The sequence below is a fragment of the Melospiza melodia genome, chromosome 11, assembly GCF_035770615.1.
Source record: "Melospiza melodia melodia isolate bMelMel2 chromosome 11, bMelMel2.pri, whole genome shotgun sequence".
In the NCBI taxonomy this organism is placed as follows: Eukaryota; Metazoa; Chordata; class Aves; order Passeriformes; family Passerellidae; genus Melospiza; species Melospiza melodia.
The window spans coordinates 12,416,730-12,437,989 of record NC_086204.1 but is presented as its reverse complement, the minus strand read 5'-3'; the positions used below and the strand labels follow the sequence as shown (position 1 = coordinate 12,437,989).

Here is a 21,260-nt window from a genome sequence, read left to right as displayed (position 1 = left end):
ATGGTTAATACCCCAGCTGAGCTTAAAGCTTTATGAATGCCTGAAAACAGATCAATATAGTAAGATTTTCATCATTTTAAGCCTTCTGTTTGATTCTATCATTTTGCATTTTTTGTCAATCTGCTGCCTTTATTAGCAGTTGCCTCATTTTTTTACAACATGAACTCAGCATTGCTTTGTTGCTTGTGCCTGCAGATAACAATGCATCTTTGTCTTAGCTAAAATGATACAAGAACAATTTAAACTGTACATAAGTAAAGCAAATGCTATTGGATTTCATATATTTAATCTTAAAATAATGAATTTCTGCTATAATTATAATAATAATAATTATAGTAAAAAATTACCTGTTTGACTTGATGTGGCTATCAGCTATGAATTCTGACTCATCTCTTAATTTCTTCATCTTTCTAACATACCCTGCTATATTCAATTGAATTTTAGAGACCACAGCACAGTGACCCTGTTTTCTAATCTATTTTTAATTGTTATAGTTTGAGGAACATGCATAACACATTTCCCCTCACCTGCTTCAAACAAACAAAGCAGCAGAAGATGTAATTTTACATTTTTTAAAATATATGTAACAGTACACATTCTTCATCTTGCCTGGTATATTTTGCCTTTTTGAAGCTAAGCCTAAAAAAAACTTCCTTGTGGCAAGTCAGAATATTTATGAAATACAAGTTGAATTTCCTTGAGGGTAAATTGCATGGTAGCAGGATAATTCATGGGATACAGGAAAATAGTTCTTGCCAACTCACTCAGCTATATTGCCCAAAAAAAACGTCCAAGCCCTTCAGCAAAGGTGATTTTTATTCTCTTTTTCAAATTATATAATCATGGCACTACGTGCAGCAAGAAAGTGTGCAAGTTTTTGTATATTTAGATTAATACCTTAAAGAATTGCAAACGGTGCCTCAGTATATCCTGTTTTACATAAAGATAGAGGTCCATCTTGAATGTGAAAAGCCTGTTTTTATCATTCTTTAGATAGTAACTTGTATCCTTAGGTTTCAGTCTTTTCCCCCAGCACTGAATTTTAGAAGCTAATAGTGTTATGTAAGAATGAATTATCATACCCTTGCACCCTTCTCTCCATTGGCACCTGGAAATCCTGGGAAACCAGTTGAGCCCTATGTAAGAAATCAATGCAAATGTCAGAGGATATCAAGAGCAAACCAGTGGTACAGCCAACATTTAAGAGGCACATAAAGCACAACTCCAAAGTCATGCACATTGCACATGTCAAACTTGCAACTTCAACAGCTGTAAATAAACTTATGAAAGCTGTAGATAAACTTACCATAATGCCTTAAGTCCAGAAAGCATTAAAAAAAAATCAAGATATATAATGGACATTATCTGTCATCTTATTAGAAAATAAAATATTCATTAAATCTTCACCTTTTTAAAGCAGGAAAGCAATAATTAATAACAGCCCACTAGAAATAACTGTATCATAATGAAGACAAGCTCATTGCATCACAGTAAGAAAATTATTTTCAAAAATAATTCCAAAAAATGGTGAGGATTTGCCACATACTCTACTCACTTTACTGGGCAGTGAATTAATTAGTTCAAGTTCTTTACTCACTGTAAACCAAAGAATGGACAGTTTCATTTAACTGATCCATGTAACTCATACATAGGCAGAATTTATGAGATGATGTGACATGAAACTGCTCTCAGCTCTATTCCTCCTCCTTTTTTCCTCCCCTTTCCTTCTGCCAACTGCCCAATCCAATGGGAACAGTACTATTTTCTTCTCTGATGCTGGCAGAGAGGTCCAGCAGACATTTTACTTGCCAAGGTTTTAATTTTTCATAAGGAACTTAGGATCAAAGAGGCAATAATCATGATAAAATATTCTTTTAACTGAGTGGGGATGAAAATGTAGAGAGTGTTTGTTTTGGTTGGCCACTAAAATTTACTAGCCAGAGTCCATGCTGTCACAATGCATCTATGTCTCTGCAGCTTGCTGTTAGCATCTTAGTGCAAGTGAAATGCATATTCAAAAACCCTAAAATATAATTTCTTGGTGCTCTTTGAAATGAACTTTTTTTCCTTTTTTTTTCTCTTGCTCTTACTTCTGTTTTTCCTCTAATAAATCTTGTTTTACATAACCATTCCAATTATCTATAAAAGACTTAGAGGCAGTACAACTTCACTAACACAGATTCTAATGAAACCCTTACTGACGTTGACTGGTGTCAGAAAAGTAATATTTTTCTTCCTTCCCTTTCCTTTTATATTCCTTTTCCTTTCATTTCCTTTCTTTCTTCTTAATTCTTCACTAGTTATAACTTTATATAAGAATAAAACAAAAAATTCTAGTCTGTGAAGCCCAAGCATGCTCTTTAACATTAAAAGGCTGGCAAAAATCCAGACCAAACGATGGGGCACAAGTAGTCATGACTTGGTTCTAAATATCTTATGTGTACAGTGGTTTTTGAAACTGTGTTTCAAATCAAGAGGGACTGGATTAGAGAAAAATAAGTGTACTGAAAATTATCAGATAAAAAAACTCTATACTCTAAAAAAAATCATAGAAAAAAACTTAACAAAAAGCAAGTAAGTATCAACAAAAAGAATGATATCAACTTTCTTGATAATACTAGGACAAGATTTCCTATTTGCTTTACATAGCTAACCAATTTTTCTGCTGTTTTTTTCTCACTCCCTCATGTTAATTCGAACTGGCCTGTGACTCAGCTTCCAAAGAAGTCTCTAGTGAATTATCTACTGTAGCTGTCATTAGTCTTTCTTGGAAATTTAAGCAAAAATTTGGAAGAGCAACAGTGAATGCAGCTTGAGAACTATTTTCAGTTTTAATGTGATAAAAATTTAGTGCAAGGAAGTTCTTGATCAAGTCCTTGTTGAAAAAAGAAACAATCAACTTTTATTTGGAATGTTACATAATTTTTTTTCTTAGACGTGAATAATGTAAAACTCTATCTTAGATTTTTCAAAAGACAGTTCTAAAGGAGAACAATGAGACTAAAATCTCAGTTTAGAAACTGAAGCTGAAAATCCCGGTGTCTTTCAAGGTGAATAGTTTTCATGAGTACCTTCCATAGATAGTTTTAATATTTTTCACTAATGCAGTTTTCAGTGAATAAGCATTCTTCAGACAGTCCATTCACTTGACTAGAAAGGGTTAAAGTATAGGGCAGAGTGAGAAAAAGACTTTGCTACTCAGGAAGTTGGATTTCATCCAAAAACCCCCATAATTTCAAATTTGGAAATAAAAAGAAATCAAAAGAAGAATAGACCTGAGGACTTTACTGGAGGTTGATTGTTCAGATGTATAGGAGTGGTAAAGGATTCTTTTACTTGTGATATTTAGCTAGATGGGAATTCTCTGAGAAGGATTGGAGCTACAATCCCTCCTTAATGGAATCCTCTATGCAGTGAAATGTCTGTGGAACTATGATTTTATTCCATCTTTTTTCTTTCTAATTCTCAGAAAAGAGATCCTGCAATTAATTTAACATGCCCATTTCCTAAAGATGGATTAGGATGAACTTGATAGAAATTTGTTTCATAAAAATGTTTTAAAGTAGAAGCCCCCGTGTGGTTTTCTATTGTAACCCAAATATGTAAAGTAGCTGAAAGATAAATATAAGCCCTTAAATTAACTAAGGATTGTGTTTTGTCATGTTTGTGTTAAAAGAAACTAGAGGAAAATTGTAAATGATATGTTTTAAAGAAATATTGTTTATTCCATGGAAGAAACAATAATCACACAAATGGACTCCCTGCAGCACACTGAAAATTCCCATCACTACCAGCATCCATTTAGTCAATATAGTGCCTATTCTTTTTCAAGAATGTCAGCAATTCCTTCCTTTTCCAATCGTTTAGTGGGTGCCAGTCTGATGCTGGCACAATGCAGCTCAGGACAAGATGCTAAAGGGTACTATATTAAGAAGAGTTAAGAGACAGTGCTCCATAAAGAGCCTGACCTAGGGGTCGCACTGTCGAAGATTTTACTTTGTCAAAAAAGAAAATGAGAAAAATGGCCCTTTCTTTGATATCCACACCCTGCTTCCCCAAACACAGAAATGAAATAAGTGCCATTGTGACCAGTGTCAAAACACTCAATATACAGCTCATTTCCAGCTCACCTTTGGACCTTGTCTTCCTGGATATCCTGGCAGTCCGGGTACACCAAGCTTGCCCTGGAATGAGAAGGCAGTGTTAAATTTTACTTTACACTCCTTTGAGGTTCAGCAAGTTTCTATACAAAATATTTTTTCTCCAACATAGAGTGATGATACTCCATGGAATACAATATTAAATGAAATCAATTTCTCATTTTTATAATTAATCACCAGTGGGCTTAGTGCCCCAAACTTTAACCGAAAATCCTACTCCAGTTAATGAATACAAAGAAACCAATACCTCAAAGGTTTTTTCTTCCATGAAGCGCTGTGCAGTTTTATGTGGTTGAGATCATTAAACAATAATTATTCTCTAAAAAATCAGGGCGTTAATAGGTTTAAGTGAGAAGAAATTATTTTTAATTTATACAATGTGATGGCTGACTTTCATGAATAGGCATTCGAAGAATCAATTCTTTTCTTTAATAGTTCTAAACTGAAACTTTGTTAAATTATACTCCACTGATTATTTGCTGACAATGGATTTGTCAACAACCATTACCAACTTGTGTTCAGAAAAGACTGATCAGCACTGACATCAACCATTCCCAGAAATGAAATACAGTGCCCTACTCCATTGAGTTGGTCTCTTTAGACCTCTAGAGGATGAGTGGTGGTTTCAAAGGCAGGGGAAAGCAGTTTCAGACTTTGAAAGATGGGAATGCTGGGGAAGAATTTCTCTACGTTCTAGAATATCAAATTCTGGAGAAGATCTCAATGGAAAAGACAACTGTAACTTTGCAGTAACCATAGATAAATAGGAAGGAGAGACTTGCATGGGGAAGGACATTTTCCCAAAAATGTCCATTGGTAAAAAATACAGTACATAAATAAATATGTTGAGTATTATCACATTCATGTAAGCGCATGTGTCTGGTGAGACATTATTGAGAACCATATTTACATTTAAGAAACTACTTAATATGCTGTCAGTTATTTGCCACCCTGAAACAAGCCACATGCATTGCAATGATCTAAATGTTTTGCAACACGACAGCACATCAAACTCTTGCTAGATTCAGCGAAAGTTTTGTCCCTGATTTTTTGGGTCAGCAAGCCCAGTTGCCTAGGTTGTGACTGTGAATACAGATTTTTTTTTTTTATTATGAGCTCATTTCTGATATGTTCAAATTTTTTTTGGCACCCTACTTGAGATTTCATTAACCAAGAAAATCCAGCTTTATACCAACTTGGGAAATAGAGTTTTCTTATAATGGAATCAGAACACAGAGTAGAAGAACTACTGTGGTAATTTCATTACTTTCCTTACAATAAAAGTTCTTTTGCATTAAATATATCATATGATGACAGAGGAACAAGACATCTGCTCTTACAGACTTTCCAAATGTAGTGAGAAGACCTAAAAGTTCACAACTGCTCCAGTTTTTACACTAAAATAAATATCACAGGACTAGCACCAAAGAATTCCTCTCTGACCCATTCCATTCTGGCCAAGTATCCATAGAATATCCAGAGAAGATGTATGCCTTCCAGTGGGCAAGAAAAGCTGTAAATATTTCCAAATGGGTCTAAAATTCAAAGGCCTGCTAATAGTGTTATTAACTCCAACATTTTTTCAAATATCTTCTGATCTTTAGGGCTGACTTGTATACTGTGAGAGTCCCAAATATGTCACAGTGAAGAATAAATGGATATGCTGCATTCATAGCAAGCAATTTGAATAAGAACTAAAAATAACTCAAATTTGAATTTAAAATCTACCAACTATTTTAAAAAAGGATTGTTTTGTTTAGATTTAGTTTATGCACCCTCTGTCCTATTTTTTTCAAGAGAAAACTAGAATTGAAGCTATAGTTCACCAAAAAAAATCTAAAGGAAAACATTTTCATCAGCATCCTCTCACTTAACATATATCAATATGTTTACACATATATATGTAGCATACACATTTTTGAACCATAATTTTATGTTATTTTATATTATCTTATATTATCATACTTCTCCAGTTATTTATATTACCATTGCTGAAATCACCTTTCCTTTCTGACAGTACCCACACACACATTCTCAGCTTCCTTTCCATCCTTTATACCAAACTCAAATGGTCATTGTTGAAGCCAGGATTCTACAGAGATTTGTGCCTTGCACTTGATTTCTCTTTTTTCACCACCCTTTCATCAGTCCTCCCCTTTCCCTTTTGCTAATCCTATTTTGGATTTCTATTCAGGCAATGTTTTCCATTTAAAAAAATTTCCAAGTCACCGTCTGTTGTACTATGACTCAGTATGAATTCACTCTTCAGCAGCACCTTTATCCTCCTTTGTGCCCAGCTATTTTATTTGCATTGTGTTTTCCACAGCTGGCATGCACTGTATGTAATTTGGGATAAGAATGGAGCTGCCTTATGTACAGGTGGAGTACTCCAATGCCTCTTCGTATACTTACAAGATAAGGATTCTCAATCCTTGATCAAATGGGAACTCCAGTGGTCTGCAGTAGTGTCACAAAAAGATTTTCCAGATCTGAAGGCTTGTTTTTCAGTGATGGAGGTTATGGATTCCAGCTATGTTATGAGGCAATGGCATGTTTATGTTGATTTCTGGCTACTGACCTTTTCCCCAGCTGGACCAGCAGCACCTGGGTCCCCAGATGGACCCGCTCGACCTTTTGGACCTTCTGGGCCATCTTCTCCTCGTGGGCCTGGCTGACCAATTTCTCCCTAAAATACATCATCTTATAAATATGGAACAATATTCATGAATATATTGGAAAGAATATCTACAATTGCTTAAAAATAATTTTTCAGTAAATCTAAACAGGGAATAGAATCGTACAATATTTTGGGTTGGAAGGAACCTTTAAATGTCATCCAGACTTCCTGCAGTGCACAGGGAATCTCTAAATAGATCAGGTTGCTGTAAGCCCTGTCCAGTTTCCTACTAGGGAAATATCACTACTTATGTTCATTATATAAATGCAAATATATAAAAATTAGGCAGTGAATGTCACATTCAGAGTGTTAGAGTCTAGTTGTCTTGCTTGAAGACAGCTGCATTTGGAAGCTGTATTCTTATTTTTCCTTTCCTAAATTTTTGAGAAGGCACCTTCGCAGTCCATAGGAAGAATATTGTCATTATCTAAGTACTTATGTGGCTTCCATCTTCACAGTTATTTATGTATACACACTACAGATACAGGCCAGGAGCCTCTTATGTAAAGCTTTTTTACAACCTCCACAACACTTCCTAAGAAAGGAAGTAATTGCCCATTGGGCTAAATAAATAGCAAAATGGCAGGCTGGAATGGAAATATCTTTATCCTAGATAGATAACTTTTCCTCAGGAAAATACTCAAGATTTTGGAATCTGGGAAAGGCAATTCCATAGGAAGAAGCTCAGTGAAAAGGATATTCAAGAGTGACATTCTCTTCCTCTTTATGATTGTTCCATTTTTGATTCACAAGAACCATATCTCTGGATTGAATTTGTGCATGCACAGAGAATAGGAATATTTTAAAATACTAGCCTTTATTTTATGTTTGGTTTAAGTATATTTGTTCACTTCCGTGATCCTTTCAAAACAATAAAATTTAAACTTTTAAGAATATATGGGTTATGAATAAATGCTTACCCGGTCACCTTTAAGACCCATGTCACCTTTAAATCCTGGGAAACCATCTTCACCCTGAAAAAGGCAGAAACACCTGTAAATTGGTCTCCATGCTGAAGTACAAGCACAATACTCAGACAAATTGCATTTACACATGTGTGTGTTCAGGTACAAGCAGAAATTTCCAGATGTGTTCAGCAGAGTTGTTTATGTCTCGCTCCACCATAAACTGATCAGCCTTTGGTTCTCTCTTTCTGAAGTTTAGTAAGTCCAAGTGCCAAGCCCTGCATAGTGGCCCAATAACCCCCTGCAATGCTCTAGGCTGGGGATGGTGAGGCCAGAGAGTGTCCATGCAGAAAGGGCTGAAAGTAGCTGAAAGATTGGGGTGCTGGGGGTGCTGTTCAACAGCTGGCTGAACATGAGCCAGCAGTGTGCCCTGCTGAGGGAGCTGGGGGTGCTCAGCCTGGAGAAAAGGAGACTCAGAGGGGAACTTATCACTCTCTACAGCTCCCTGAAAGGTGGTTGTGGTCAGGTGGGGTTGGCCTCTTTCTCCAGGCAGCACTGACAGAACCAGAGGACACAGTCTCAAGCTGTGCCAAGGGAAATATAGGTTGGAAAAAGTTTTTTATAAAGGGGTAATAAAGTAATGGAATTATCTGCCTGGGGAGGTGGTGGAGTCACCATCCCTGGATGTGTTTACAGAAAAGATTGGATGTGCCACTCAGTGCCCTGGTTTAGTTGAGGTATTGGGGCATGGGTTGGACTCAATGATTTTGAAGGTCTCTTCCCACCTAGAGATTCTGTGTGACTCATCACAGAACTACAGTTCCAAAGTCCAGGCAACAAAGACTTCATTTTCACCTGATGCTTAGTTGTAACATGGCAGCAAAGGTCTTTGTGATGAATAATAACATAGTAAAATATTTTGCTATGATGCTATTAGTTTTCTATATGCTAAAGTAAAGCTGCTGATTTCAAATCTGAGGAATATTTGGATTGTCAATAAAACCAGGAGAGAGTGACAATGTGCACATGTGACATTATTGAAGAAAAAAAAATAAAATATAAAGAAGCAAGAAATCTTTGTATTTAATCCTCATGTTCTTTGTGAACATGAGGATTATGCTTTTTGCATTCCCAGGCCCACTAAATTTTATCTTCGCCCTGATCACCAAGTGAGATGGATTTCAGGGCTAAAGCCCTTTTGAATTTAGAAGTAGTCATAGAGTATGCAACAATAACCCTAGAAAGGGTGATAGAAGTGGGTCAGGTAGTGGTAAACAACTCAAAATAGGCAAGGAGGCATCAAAAGTAAAAAAAAAAAAAACAAACCCAAACAAACTAAAACAAAACAAACCCTTCCAAAAAATCCCAAAAAACCCACAAAAAACCCCAACCAACCAACAAAAACCAACCAAACAAACAAAAAAATAAACCCAAAACAAATCTAACAAGTAAATACTGTTTTTCAATAAAATGTGTTAATGCAAAAAAAACCCAAAAGAGGTGACACTATAATTTATTGAAAAAAAATATACCAAAAACCAGTCTAAAAGCAGTTGTGCCATGCTTTCTATATGATGAAACAAAGTTTTATGTGATCATCTTATATTTCCTAAGTTTAAATTTAAAGGTGGCTTTTCTTAATATTTAGAAAGAAATGAAAAAGGCAGTGTGAAGAATACATCAAAAAAGCTTCAGTTGTAAAAGTTGCTTGGTTCTGGCCAGTAATAATTACATGAGAACCCTTAGCAAGGACTGACCACGTGCCAGCTACTGACCAAATGGCTGCCAAATGAGCTGAAATTCTTCTTCAGCTTTCACAGTGAGGTTCCTGCTATTGAGATCTACAAGAACTGACTTTATTCTGTGTAGGAGGAGAGAGCTGAATAACAGAATTTTTTGCTGGTAACAAAAGATAAAATACCTAAAGAGTTCTAGTCTCATTTACTGGTCAGTACAGAGATAGGCCTCCTCTGATATCCCTGGACAATCATTCCAGATCTATGGGAGCTTCCCTGAATGATAAGGTTATTTATTTGGTTCTCTTGCACTGCTCTCCCCCATGCAATGCAGCTGAACAATTTCAGTACAAAAAGGCCTGTGAACACACATCTAAAACACTAAGAGAACAAAGGATGAAATAGCTTTGTGTGACCTTTGGAGGTATTTGGTAGAATTCACTGTCTTACTGCAACTGTGAGATCAGTTTTAGGAACACAGAAGCATTGCAGACATTGTGCTAATCAGTATTCATTGATATACACAGATATATGTACACACATCTATGAACTGTATTTATATACAAGTCCTGTATTTTGTCCAAGCAGGATATTAATCATCCAATAAAGCACAAGACAAATCTGGGGTTTTGAACTGTCCAGTCTCCATGGATGTTAAACACATACTTTTTCAGCTTAGATTTAATGAGCAACTCTAAAATGAGCATGCAGCCTAGACAAACTGTGGTTTAGGAAGGCTTGAAAATGTACAGCAGCTCTTGGCATCTGAGTCGAGTTCTGAATCCAGGCTTTTTGGCAAGACGGAGTCTTCTGCTTTAGAAATATCTATAAATATCTGTAGATCATGTATCTATCTATATATAGATATATATACTAGCCAGCAGAGCCACAGGAGTGGATTTGCCTGTGTGTTCAGGAGGAGTATGACTGATGGAGTCTGTTGTGTGTCTCTTATTTTCAGTGCTGAAGGAAGTGTGACTGTAAACCAACACTGGCTGTGGTTTCAGCCACCACAGACCATCAGGAGTCAGCCCAGACCACAGTGGTTGGTGTTTGCTCTAGGAAGAGCTCTACACACAGAATTAATGGCATCAGGGCAAATAAGAGCTTTCTTCACATTCATATACATGGATCAGACTGGGGCTGTCCATCACTTCAGCAAAGCCAAAGATCTGGGACAAAATACCTTGATCCTAGAAATCCATTGACCAATGTACATAAAAAATACAGATCTATTTTATGGCTCTATCAAAACAGATTAAAAAAGTATTGTCACCACAAATCTCTCTGATGCACAAGCTTCTCAATATCCACTACAGTATCTACTAATAAGGGAGGGGATGTCTAATTCTCTACTCAAGGCCACTTTAGAGAGAAGTTACCTACACTGGTGCAAAGAGGATTGAAAACCATTCTAATAAATGAAAGTTTTATATTCACTTTGTACCAGTGTAAATAACCATGAAGGTCACTGATTTAGGCACTGGGCTTGGTATGCCTTTAGGGAAAGGCAAAAATAAACTCACTGCTGCGAGATAAAGCACACTGCAACGAAGGAGACAGAAGAGGCTGCAGTGTAAAAAGGGAAAAGAATTATCTGCAGTCAGATTTACCTTTTCACCTTTGGATCCCTTGAGCCCACGTACACCATCAGCACCCTAAAGGAAGAATATAAATAATTACCCACATGCATATATTCAAAAGGTGTGAGAGGAGGAATCCAATAATTAAATCTTACCTTTACACCACGAGGACCTGGATATCCAATTGGACCCTGAGGACCTGGAGGCCCCTAAAATACATTAAAGCAAAGAACATTTGTTTGTACAGTTTTTGGTTAGCAAGCAGTTCTCTTCAGAATCTAATCCTTATTCTTTCAGTATAATGTATGAGACAGCAAAATAACACTGGGCTGCCTGCCACTAAGAAAAGTTAAGGCATTAAAAAGCACCATTCAATGTCACCATAAACTATTAATAGAATTGTGAACTAATTGTGAACTTGGATTTAACTTGTATATTTGGGAAGCATCTATCCATAATATAAATTATCTGAAACAATAGAAATTGTAAAAAGGAACAAACAATCAGAAAAATAAATATGCCATTTAGAAACCAGTGGTGTTCTATTGAAGAAAATTTATAGGCTAATTTTGATGATGTCACAAGTCACAAATAGAGACCAAAATAATGGGAATAACAAAAAAATCATGGTCTTAAAAAAAATGAACAAAAATGACATTCCAAGCCTGGAAGCTAAAAGGCTCATGGTGCTATCAATACTGACTGGTGCCTGGATCCTTTTAGTCACATTTTGCTGAGCATTTTAATGATGTTCAGCTTGGATCTATGCAATCTGATGGCAGGGCCTAGAGAAACTGAGTTCTGCGAAGGGTGGAAACCAGGAAGCCTGGAAACATGAACCTCTGAGCTGCTCTGCTGATTCTCCCATGTCTGAGATGGACAGATAATAAAACCTGTTACGAATGGGGACATTGATGGGGTCTTCTTCCTCTCTCCAATGTGCCTTTTCACAAAACCTTTGGACTGTTAACACCTCTGAGAAACTGAACTTTCTATCAGATTTGGCTGAAATGGATCAGTAAATTCAAAATACATAAGAACTGGCAGATGGCAACAGGCCTTGACTTGCAAAACATAAATGCTGTGTGTAAGTTTTATCTTTTTAAGAAACCAGGATAAAATTTACATGTCTTTTACAGATAACAACACTTTGGACAAATATAATACGCTTATGCCAGTGGTGCTGTACTTTCTGAAATGTTCTTTTAATTCACTCATCCTGTCATCCAGGATACCTTTTAGTATTGCCCCTAAAAACTGAAACTGAATTCAAGTCCTATAAAGGGTGCTATTCTGGAAAAATAAGGATCAATACTGAGTAAGCAGAACACTTTTTGGAGCTCTACAGCCTTTCAGGGCTTCGTAAGATTGAAAAAAATAATTTACACTGACATTGAGTTGAAGATGACCTAAAAAATGCATGGTCTCTGCATGTAGTTTTATACCTTCAAACAAAGCAATTTCTGAAGAATTTTTGTGAGTACTCCATACAACAGAATTGAAAACTCAAAATATCTGAAAATTGTTTGTATGAAATGTGTGCAACTTTTCATTGCCACTCCATAAACTCCAAAATGAGGTTTACTTTAAAAGAATAATCTTTATATTATTTACAATCTCTAATTTTTTTAATGTATGTTTATCAGTGAAAAGATGCTTTGAATGTGTCATGAGTTGTCTATTGTCTTCTTAAATAGTTCTTGTAAGCAACAAATGTGACAAATGTGTCATAAAGATGAAATACTATGAAAAAAATGAAAACAAATGTTTTCTTGTAATCTATGTAAATAAATGGAAAAGTTTTCAAACTCACCAATGCACCTTTATCTCCAGACTGACCCTCTTTGCCAGGGTGGCCCTGTTTTGAGAGAAATGTATCTGATTTGAAAAGCAATATTTTTTAAGGAGTGACGTTTTATTATAAAAACACAATTATTTAAACTTTTGAATTTCAGGTCATTAATCACATTTCTTTTATATTAAAATAGACACACAAAATTTTGAGGCAAGGTTTTACTTTCAACACCAATATAATTTACACAACAAAAGAAACACTGGACAATAGTTACATTCATGTCCATATTTTCAGGAATATGCTGAGCAGTTCTTCTGCTTAATTAATATTTCAGCAGTTAGAGGCTTTTAATGTGAGAGACTCTCACCTTTGATTTTGAAAAATAGATGATTTATTTTGCAGCATGAAGACATTCCTAAAAATATTTTTAAACTATAGAATTTATCAAAAGATTCAATAGAAGGCTGATTTAGTTTCAACATTCTATGTTTTTGTTCTAAACAGGGACTTGCTTTTAAAAGAAAATAAATTTACATTTTAGACTTTGCTTTATATCACTGACATTAATACTACAGCACTCAAAACATTAGCCAATCCACTGTTTCCCTTTCTTACAAAATTTGCACTTAAATTGCAAAATTTAAAAGCAATTTAATGAAACTGAAGATTAGCAGATAATTATGACTCCTCTGCAGGAGGGCATGGAGCTGTGAGGAGACACAGCTGGGACACTGCTCCAAATTGACCAGGGAAATATTCCATACCATATGATGTCATACTCAGTAATAAAAGCTCAGGGAAAGAAGGAGGAAGGAGGACATTCATAACCGACTTCCCAGCAAGTGGCTGGCCATCTGCCTGCAGATTGGCAGCACTGAATCAATCCCTTAATTCACTTTGCTTGTGCGCATAGCTTTGTTCCACTTATTAAGCTGCTGTTACCTCAGTCCAGGAGCTTTCTTGCTTTTCCCCTTGTGATTCTGTGCCCTCCCCTGCTGTGGGAGGAGTGGGCCTGTGAGTAGGTGGGTATTTGGCTGCTGACTGGGATCAACCCACCACAGCAGGGGTCTGCGTCAGGCACACACCTGTGCTGACACCTGATTATGTCTTACAGCATTTCCCCTCTGCTTTGAAGGTTTAACAAGATGCAGATGACAAATAATGCTTGTGTTTGGAAATTAACATTGGTTCCAGTATACAGGAAAGGATAAGGGGCAACATTCAAATGTTTAGACAATTATTCAAGATACAGACACTCAGCTGGACAATCCTTGCACACTTAACATTCTCCACTAAATTGGTACTTTGGCAGGTAAAAGGCTAGACTGTGAGAGCCTTGGGAACAGTTCTGTATTTGCAATATGTTTGCAGTGACCTTGTTAAACCTTGTAAAAAGTCAGGTTTAGGAAATGCAGATTTCACCTAAAAGAAAAATTGTAAGGGACAATTGCACGGGGAGGATAGTCAAGGTCTCAGAAATAACATTGTCTAAAGGTTCTTAGTGGTAGAAAAAAGTAAGGTTTTGCTGCAAGAAAACAAGTGTATGGGCAGGCCATTATGGCAAATGATTCCATTTAAGCTGAATACCTAAGATATGCTGCTCAAGTGGTTTCACTCTGTTCATGTGAGTGATTGCAGCCTCACAGTGAAGCTGAATTTTTTGTCAATCACAAAGCTTGGCTCAGGTATGTCCCAGTCTAGACAATGCAAGAAGCACCTTAAGCACATAACATGCACCTTAAGCCAGGAAGCTGAGAAAGATGCAGTCTGTTCCATGTTTCCTCAGAGAACAAGTGGTGAACATTTTTACAGGTGATTTGCTCTGCCAGACTGACATGGTAGGATACAGTGGAACAGTATTTGGCCCTTTGTGTGTTAGTAGATTATTAACACATCCATGAAGATGTTGCAGAGACATTTCAACATCTGGGCCCACATTTTAAAAGCCCACAGATGTTTTCAGCAGCTGCTTCAAAAATGCAATTATTTTAGTTTTAACAGCTCAAATGATATAGGGATTTTAGATGGATTTTATAATGCTGTTGCCAACTAGGACTACCATTGCTTTTCCCCTCCATTTTTTTTCTGTAACACAGGTATCCAGAAGTCACTTAGTAAAAGCAGTATTTGTCACTTAGTAAAAGTAGTTAATCATTGAAAGGATTAAATATTTCTTTACTTACAGGAGGCCCATCAGTACCAGGAAGACCAGGAAGGCCAGGCTTGCCTTGCGGTCCCTAAACGCAGTAACAGACACACATTTTAAAAACAGTAGCAAACAGGCCCAACACATGTGACCCTAAGAGCTAAGGACATAAAATGCAGTCATACCTAAGTCCCTTGATATGGATATCAGGGATATGAGAGAAATAAAACTAAAGCCAGAATGACACTTCCATACCATATGTAAGTAAGGCCAGTTCTTACAATTTTTAGCCTACAAAAATGATCCATAATTTTCAATATGATGCTTGCCTGAGAGCAGGCTTCAGGAATTACCCTATGAACATGCACACACATGACACAGGTGGGGAAGAGTTCTCCAGTGTACAAAATTAAGTACTATTTAGAATTTCAGGAATAAAAGGATTCATCAATTAAAGTTATCAACAAGTTCAAGAGGCAAAGAGTGCAGGGTACAGAACTCCAGTGCTCATAGCCGAAAAGCCTGGAATGTCTTTGTGAAAGCCTAGGAAATGCAGATATCATAGGACTTTCCATTTTGCTAGAACAGTACTTAAACACACTGACAGGTAAAAAGTATTAATTTCTCCAAAAGAATAGAGTAAAGAGTGAAAAGAAAAAAAATCAAAGAATGAATTGAGCAGGAATTCAGCAAAAAGGGGACAATAATAAAATTAGCATAACATTCAGTAGTGACATGTTTCAAATGAATAGAAGACAGTTTTCAAGCCACAAGAACATGTGCAAACAGATGAGGAAAAAGCCACCAAAGGACACTACAGTATGCCAATTACACTGCAGTTATGTCATAATATAATCCTTGAAAAAAGAACAGAATTAGACTTGAATAGGTAAAACTTTGTTATAAAAAAGAGATTAAGAAAAATACATTTGCAGCTTGCTGGGAAATTAAGTAACATCCAAGTACAAATTGTTTAATAGTGTAGATGGGAAGGTAATAACACAAAACTAATCCAAAATAAAGGGAGGAAGTTATGCTTGTGAAAAAGAATATATGAGAGGAAAGCCATTGGGTATTAATTGGTTATTAATGTATTGATGATTTCAGGAAGATCTAATATTTAAATTTAGATTACTATTCCATAAAAGACAGCAAAGCTGATAAACAAGGTTGTGGCACAGAACTGACTGAAATAAGAAAATAATGCTGTAACTTACTTTTTCACCAGGAGGCCCGATAGGACCTTGAGGACCAGGAAGCCCCTGTTAGAAAGAAACCAGTGTGAGAAACCAGGGAGAACAATGTACATACATTCACCCTACTAGAGGTCCCTCATTAATCTGTTTCAACACACGGGCAAATATAAGTGGCTTTTTTCCCCCCCTTACAAGTTAGGTCAGGAGTTTTGTGCAAGTCTTTTGCACAAGCCACTCTTCTGGCAGTAGGTCTGTAACAAGATCCTATTCAGAACCCTCCTCCAGGTGTGGCCATTCCTGCTGCATTCCAGGAACACTGAATGAGTCATTTTTCTCCTGAATGAAAAATCCCTCTGAAAACTTACTTGAAAACTCTGCTTGCACTGCCCTCAGCACATTTGCAGCATTATTTATAAAATCCTTGAAGCTTTATCAGTTTTGCACATGAAAAGCTAACCTTTTGGTAATTTCCACTTATTAAACATTTGCTGCACATAACATCGTATTTCTTGCGAGTTCTTTTACACTTACTTGTGGGCCTGGAATTCCTTGCTGACCAGGAGGTCCTGGTTCCCCTTGAGGACCCTACCATGCAAAAAAATAGAAGGGCATTAGGTTTGCATTTCTGCACTACAGATCTTCATTGTCAGGACTAAAAGGAGTACAAACTCATCTTTGTTCCTTCCTCTTTAAAGTCCACCAGCAACTTTCTCTCCAGTATGAAATTTTTTTCATGCTAATGAATATCATGACCTTTTCTTTAACAGAGAATAACAGCCCACACATAGGACCTGAGCACTGGAGTCCATGGTGCTAAAGGAGTCTGAGAGAAAGCATGGTCAGTGCTTTTGGCTGAAAACTAAGTAACAGAAGCCTTGCCTTTTCCATATAAAATTATAATGAATCCAAATAGTTGACATAAAAGTTTAATTAAATGGAAGGGATGGCATAGTTGCTGGGATGAGAGAATGTGGAAAGAATTCTTAGAATCTTTCTAATTCCCAGTTTACTTACTCACCATGTTTCCCTTTGGGCCTGAAGGTCCATCAATACCTGCAATGCCCTACAACAAACAATATAACAAGAGCAATTTTCAGTGGACTTCCTTTTTTCCTTCTGGAAACTGGAAATACTCGACAGCTCATACGTACAGGTTGTCCAGGGGGCCCAGGTGTTCCTCTGGGGCCCAGTAATCCCCGTGGACCCTGCAAGAGAAGAAACCCTTATTGACACTTGCATGATTTTTTCTGAACAGAAATGACTGTAAGCAGGACTGGCTGAGGAGGCTGAGGACTGGAATAAGGAGTAGCAAGGATGAAGGGAAGGCAACATGGGTGTTTTAGGAAGAAAGAAAAGAAGAATGGGAAAAATTTACTGAGAACAGATTTTCCTCAAGGACACTGTATTTCTGAACAGGATGTCAGTGGAAGGGCAACCTTTGATTTAGCCTTTGTATGGTCAATTCAGAGAAAGGTGGGAGATCGATATTTATATTTCCTGGTGTAGAACATTGGCACAGCAGCTTCCGCTAAAATTTTAGCTGTGTCTTGGCCTGAAGGTCTGACCTGAACAGTAACATACATATTTGTATTCCTTTCTTTTGAAAACGTGATGGTGTGTCATACTCTATTCTACTATTCTAATTACAAAATGATGGTTTTTATCTGTAGTAAGGAAAAGTAATTAAAAATTGCTAGTAATTTTATTACAATAAATACATGACATTCTGGAAACAAAAATTAGATTTTTTGCTCTTATTCCTAAAAAAATTCACAAAAGATCAATGGCTATTCTCATCAATAAGGTGAACAAGATTTTGGTCTATAACATAATCTTTTCATTCTATACTATGCCAATGAGTACTAGTTTTCATGATTGTGCCATCATTCATGTTCTGCTGCTAAATTAGGCAGAACTGAATCTCCAGTCTCCTTGTGTATGACATAGTGACAAATCACTGACACTGACTGTAGCAAGGTGTTTGTACTTTGTGAGTAGGCAACAATAGATCAGACATTTAGGGAAAAATTCCCCTTCTGAGGCTTGATTTCTTGCCTGCAATGCAGAACTCTCTTCTGCAGTGACAGCCCCTGCAGAATTCCAACCGACAGGGGTGGAAATTCTGTATGTGAAACAAGTGTAAAATACACAATGAAGCACAGTAGTGTGAAATAAGAGGAGAATCCAGGCCTTCCTTTCTAGTAAGTAGAAATTTAGGCAACACTTCAGAAGCAGCAAGGACTTGGCTGTATTCTGATGTATCAAGGACAGCAGTTACTGATTTTACACAATTGGATAAGAAATAGCATTTGTGATTCTGGACGTTGTATATACTTAGCTGGATATATCCTTGACTTAATTCTAATCCTGTAAGCAGTGTTTCAACCCTAAACCAAACATTCCATTTGTTTGCTTTTCAGCCAGAAACAGTATTCTCTAAATGCAAACATGTGAAAGAATTTTTATACCTGCAATTCAGAATAGTTCAATAGATTGAAAAAATATCTGAATGTGACTTTTGTTTGTAACAGAAGCGGAAGAATAAGAAAGAATTGCTTACAGCTTCACCTGGGAGACCTCTTGGTCCAACTTCCCCATCTTCTCCCTGTTTTTGAACAAAAGGAAACAAGTCTTAGGAAAAAAAAGCCCATTTATCATGACCTTATTCCCATTACATGAGGATTCACTCTAGATTTTCCTGTGTGAACAGCAACTTACTCTTGACCCATCTTCACCAGGTAAGCCAGGAGGTCCCTGTGGGCCACGGTCTCCCTGCAGGATAAGGAAAGTCATTAAAATAACTGCTGCAAACTGTCTGCTGCTGGAAACAATAATGCATGGGAAGGGAAATGCAAACAAATATGTTAGCTGAAGTATGATGTGTCAAAACATGTCTTGACAGAGTGATACAAATCTGTACGTTTTAGTACTCAGTGAAATCTTTCATTACCTTAGTATAAGAACAGATGAGCATTTTTGAAACAATGAATAATTTGTGTGTGTACCATTTCGCTCTGTAACAAGAGTTGGACTTGGTGATGCTTGTGGGGCCCATCAAATTTAGAATATTCTGTGATTCTCTGATTCTGTGATTTTTGGCCCCAGAACATACACAAGCTACATCTACAAAAGGTAGTGTTTCTCACGTTTTCCTTTGTCTCATCACTACCTTCCCTCTCCCCTACACAATGTATTAGTGCAGTAAAATAAGATGTGTATGTGGGGCAGAAGTTAAGAAACCAGCTGCAGGGCCCAGGAATATCCAGAGATTTACTAACCACCTTTCAGAACCACACACCCTGGCACCAGCTACTGAGAGCCTTGGGACTGGCTTGTCTGAGGCTTTGGAAGGCAGCCAGACTTCCACACTTTCCCTCAGAGGCTGGGGCTTTTCAAGTCTATATATGCAGAACCTCAGTGGATTCTGGACCATACTTTTAGGATTTATTTTTCTTTCCCAGTTCCTGAAGAGAACTAGTGTGCTGCAGAGCTCAAACACCACTGAGTGACCTCCTTCTGGGCAGCAGGCTTTGAGACTGTGACTTCCTTCTGGCATTGGACAACACCCAAGTATTCATGCTGTTTGCCTTAATTTTATCAGTGTCTCCAAGGAGCCTGACCACTGCTGGGGATTCTGGTAGGGATATACGGAGTCACTGTTCAGTGGCTCTGTTCTTTACACTTCCAAACTTTCCTAGGGAATTTTAGGTAACCCTCATATATCCAGAGCACATCCCCCAGTACTAGGGATATTAGGACTTTATTCTATTGCCTTTCTGTCCTCCCTCAGTATGCAAGAGAAAGTGAAATTTTATGAACAGCTCTCTAACACCTTCAAGATTAATTCATACACCAATTCATGTATTTTGCTGGGTTCTGCAACTACTCTATGCTATCTGCAGGTAGAGAATGTGTTTTTCTATATGTTAGATGACACTTCTGAAAGATGACATGAGAGGCATGGTCTTTTCTGGCTTCCAATTAATATCCAGGTGAAGACTGACTTAGGCTTTCAAATACAGAAATAGTTCAAATAGCCTTAAGGGCTACCTTTCTCACAGTCATGTGGTACTTAGATATAGATTAGGAGTGTGCATTCAGTGTCCTGGTATTGTCATTCAGTAAGAACAAAACTTCCTATCATCATCAGTGTTCAGTTTTTTAGCTCTTTTTCTTTCCTTCAAGTGTTGTCTTAGAGACTGAATTTCTTTTTCTTTGGGCTATTTTAAAAGTATAAAGTGTCTTGCTTTTATACTGAAGAAGAGTTGTCCATCTAGTAAATCTAAATAAGAAAAGTTCAAAGTCACAGACAATGAGGTTAAAAGAAATATGATTTCATGTGATGTGATCTGCTCTACAATAGAAGTCCAAGAATCTCATTCATTCAGTAACTCTTGTCTGAAAACTTGTCCTTGACAGAGACATTCAGTTTGCAACTCATATGTCCAATATAACTAATTCTAAAATCGGTCCTGAAACTTTACTCTAAATTTAGGTTTTTCAATGTTGATTCTTTTACAGCTGAAATATAACTTCAACAGAAGTATTTAACTTGTGTTTATTATTGCTAGCCAAAGACACAGAGTCACAGGTCAAATTTCTGTTCATCCCTCCAAGTGCAGGTGGCAAGCGCTTAATGCTGAGCCCCCTCTGCTGTTGGCCTGCTGAGCATGCTGGGCTTCCACTATGGGATGCACTGACTGCTTTACACTCCTTAGCTAAACAGGGATGATGAAAGAGGAGTAAAAAAATCTTCATGACAGCAGACGTTCTTTATCCATTGCAAACAGAATTCAAAAGGGTATCCTTAGATGCTATTAAAAACAACTACATTAGGGTCTGGTAGCCAACACTGCTGAGCTTTTCTAGGATGTACAACTGTGCTTACCCTCTGAAGGGTGAGGGTGAGGTAATAATTCCTTGGTCACTGAGCTTTAGCACATTTGGAAATGGTTTGCTGACATTCCCATTCACTCTTTCATGGTGTGCTGCGCTTACCAGGACAACAGTAAAGGAGCGACACTCAGCAGGGTGCTAGCACCTACATTAGAAGTATAATCTG

The 21,260-nt window shown here is 37.1% G+C and overlaps 1 protein-coding gene across 3 annotated transcripts in view; it reads right to left on the bottom strand.

The window, feature by feature from the left end:
• COL11A1 (collagen type XI alpha 1 chain) overlaps window positions 1–21,260 on the bottom strand; it is a 125,069-nt gene that overhangs the window by 46,665 nt on the left and 57,144 nt on the right. For all 3 annotated transcript variants that reach the window (XM_063165590.1, XM_063165589.1, XM_063165588.1), the window contains 14 exons: window positions 18,917–18,970; window positions 18,759–18,803; window positions 17,350–17,403; window positions 17,217–17,261; window positions 16,730–16,783; window positions 16,220–16,264; window positions 15,040–15,093; window positions 12,875–12,919; window positions 11,217–11,270; window positions 11,092–11,136; window positions 7,758–7,811; window positions 6,739–6,846; window positions 4,131–4,184; window positions 1,083–1,136 (listed from right to left, as the gene is read on the bottom strand). In XM_063165590.1, coding sequence (XP_063021660.1) covers window positions 1,083–1,136; window positions 4,131–4,184; window positions 6,739–6,846; window positions 7,758–7,811; window positions 11,092–11,136; window positions 11,217–11,270; window positions 12,875–12,919; window positions 15,040–15,093; window positions 16,220–16,264; window positions 16,730–16,783; window positions 17,217–17,261; window positions 17,350–17,403; window positions 18,759–18,803; window positions 18,917–18,970 — 765 coding nt within the window. The remainder of the gene's footprint in view (window positions 1–1,082; window positions 1,137–4,130; window positions 4,185–6,738; window positions 6,847–7,757; window positions 7,812–11,091; window positions 11,137–11,216; window positions 11,271–12,874; window positions 12,920–15,039; window positions 15,094–16,219; window positions 16,265–16,729; window positions 16,784–17,216; window positions 17,262–17,349; window positions 17,404–18,758; window positions 18,804–18,916; window positions 18,971–21,260) is intronic.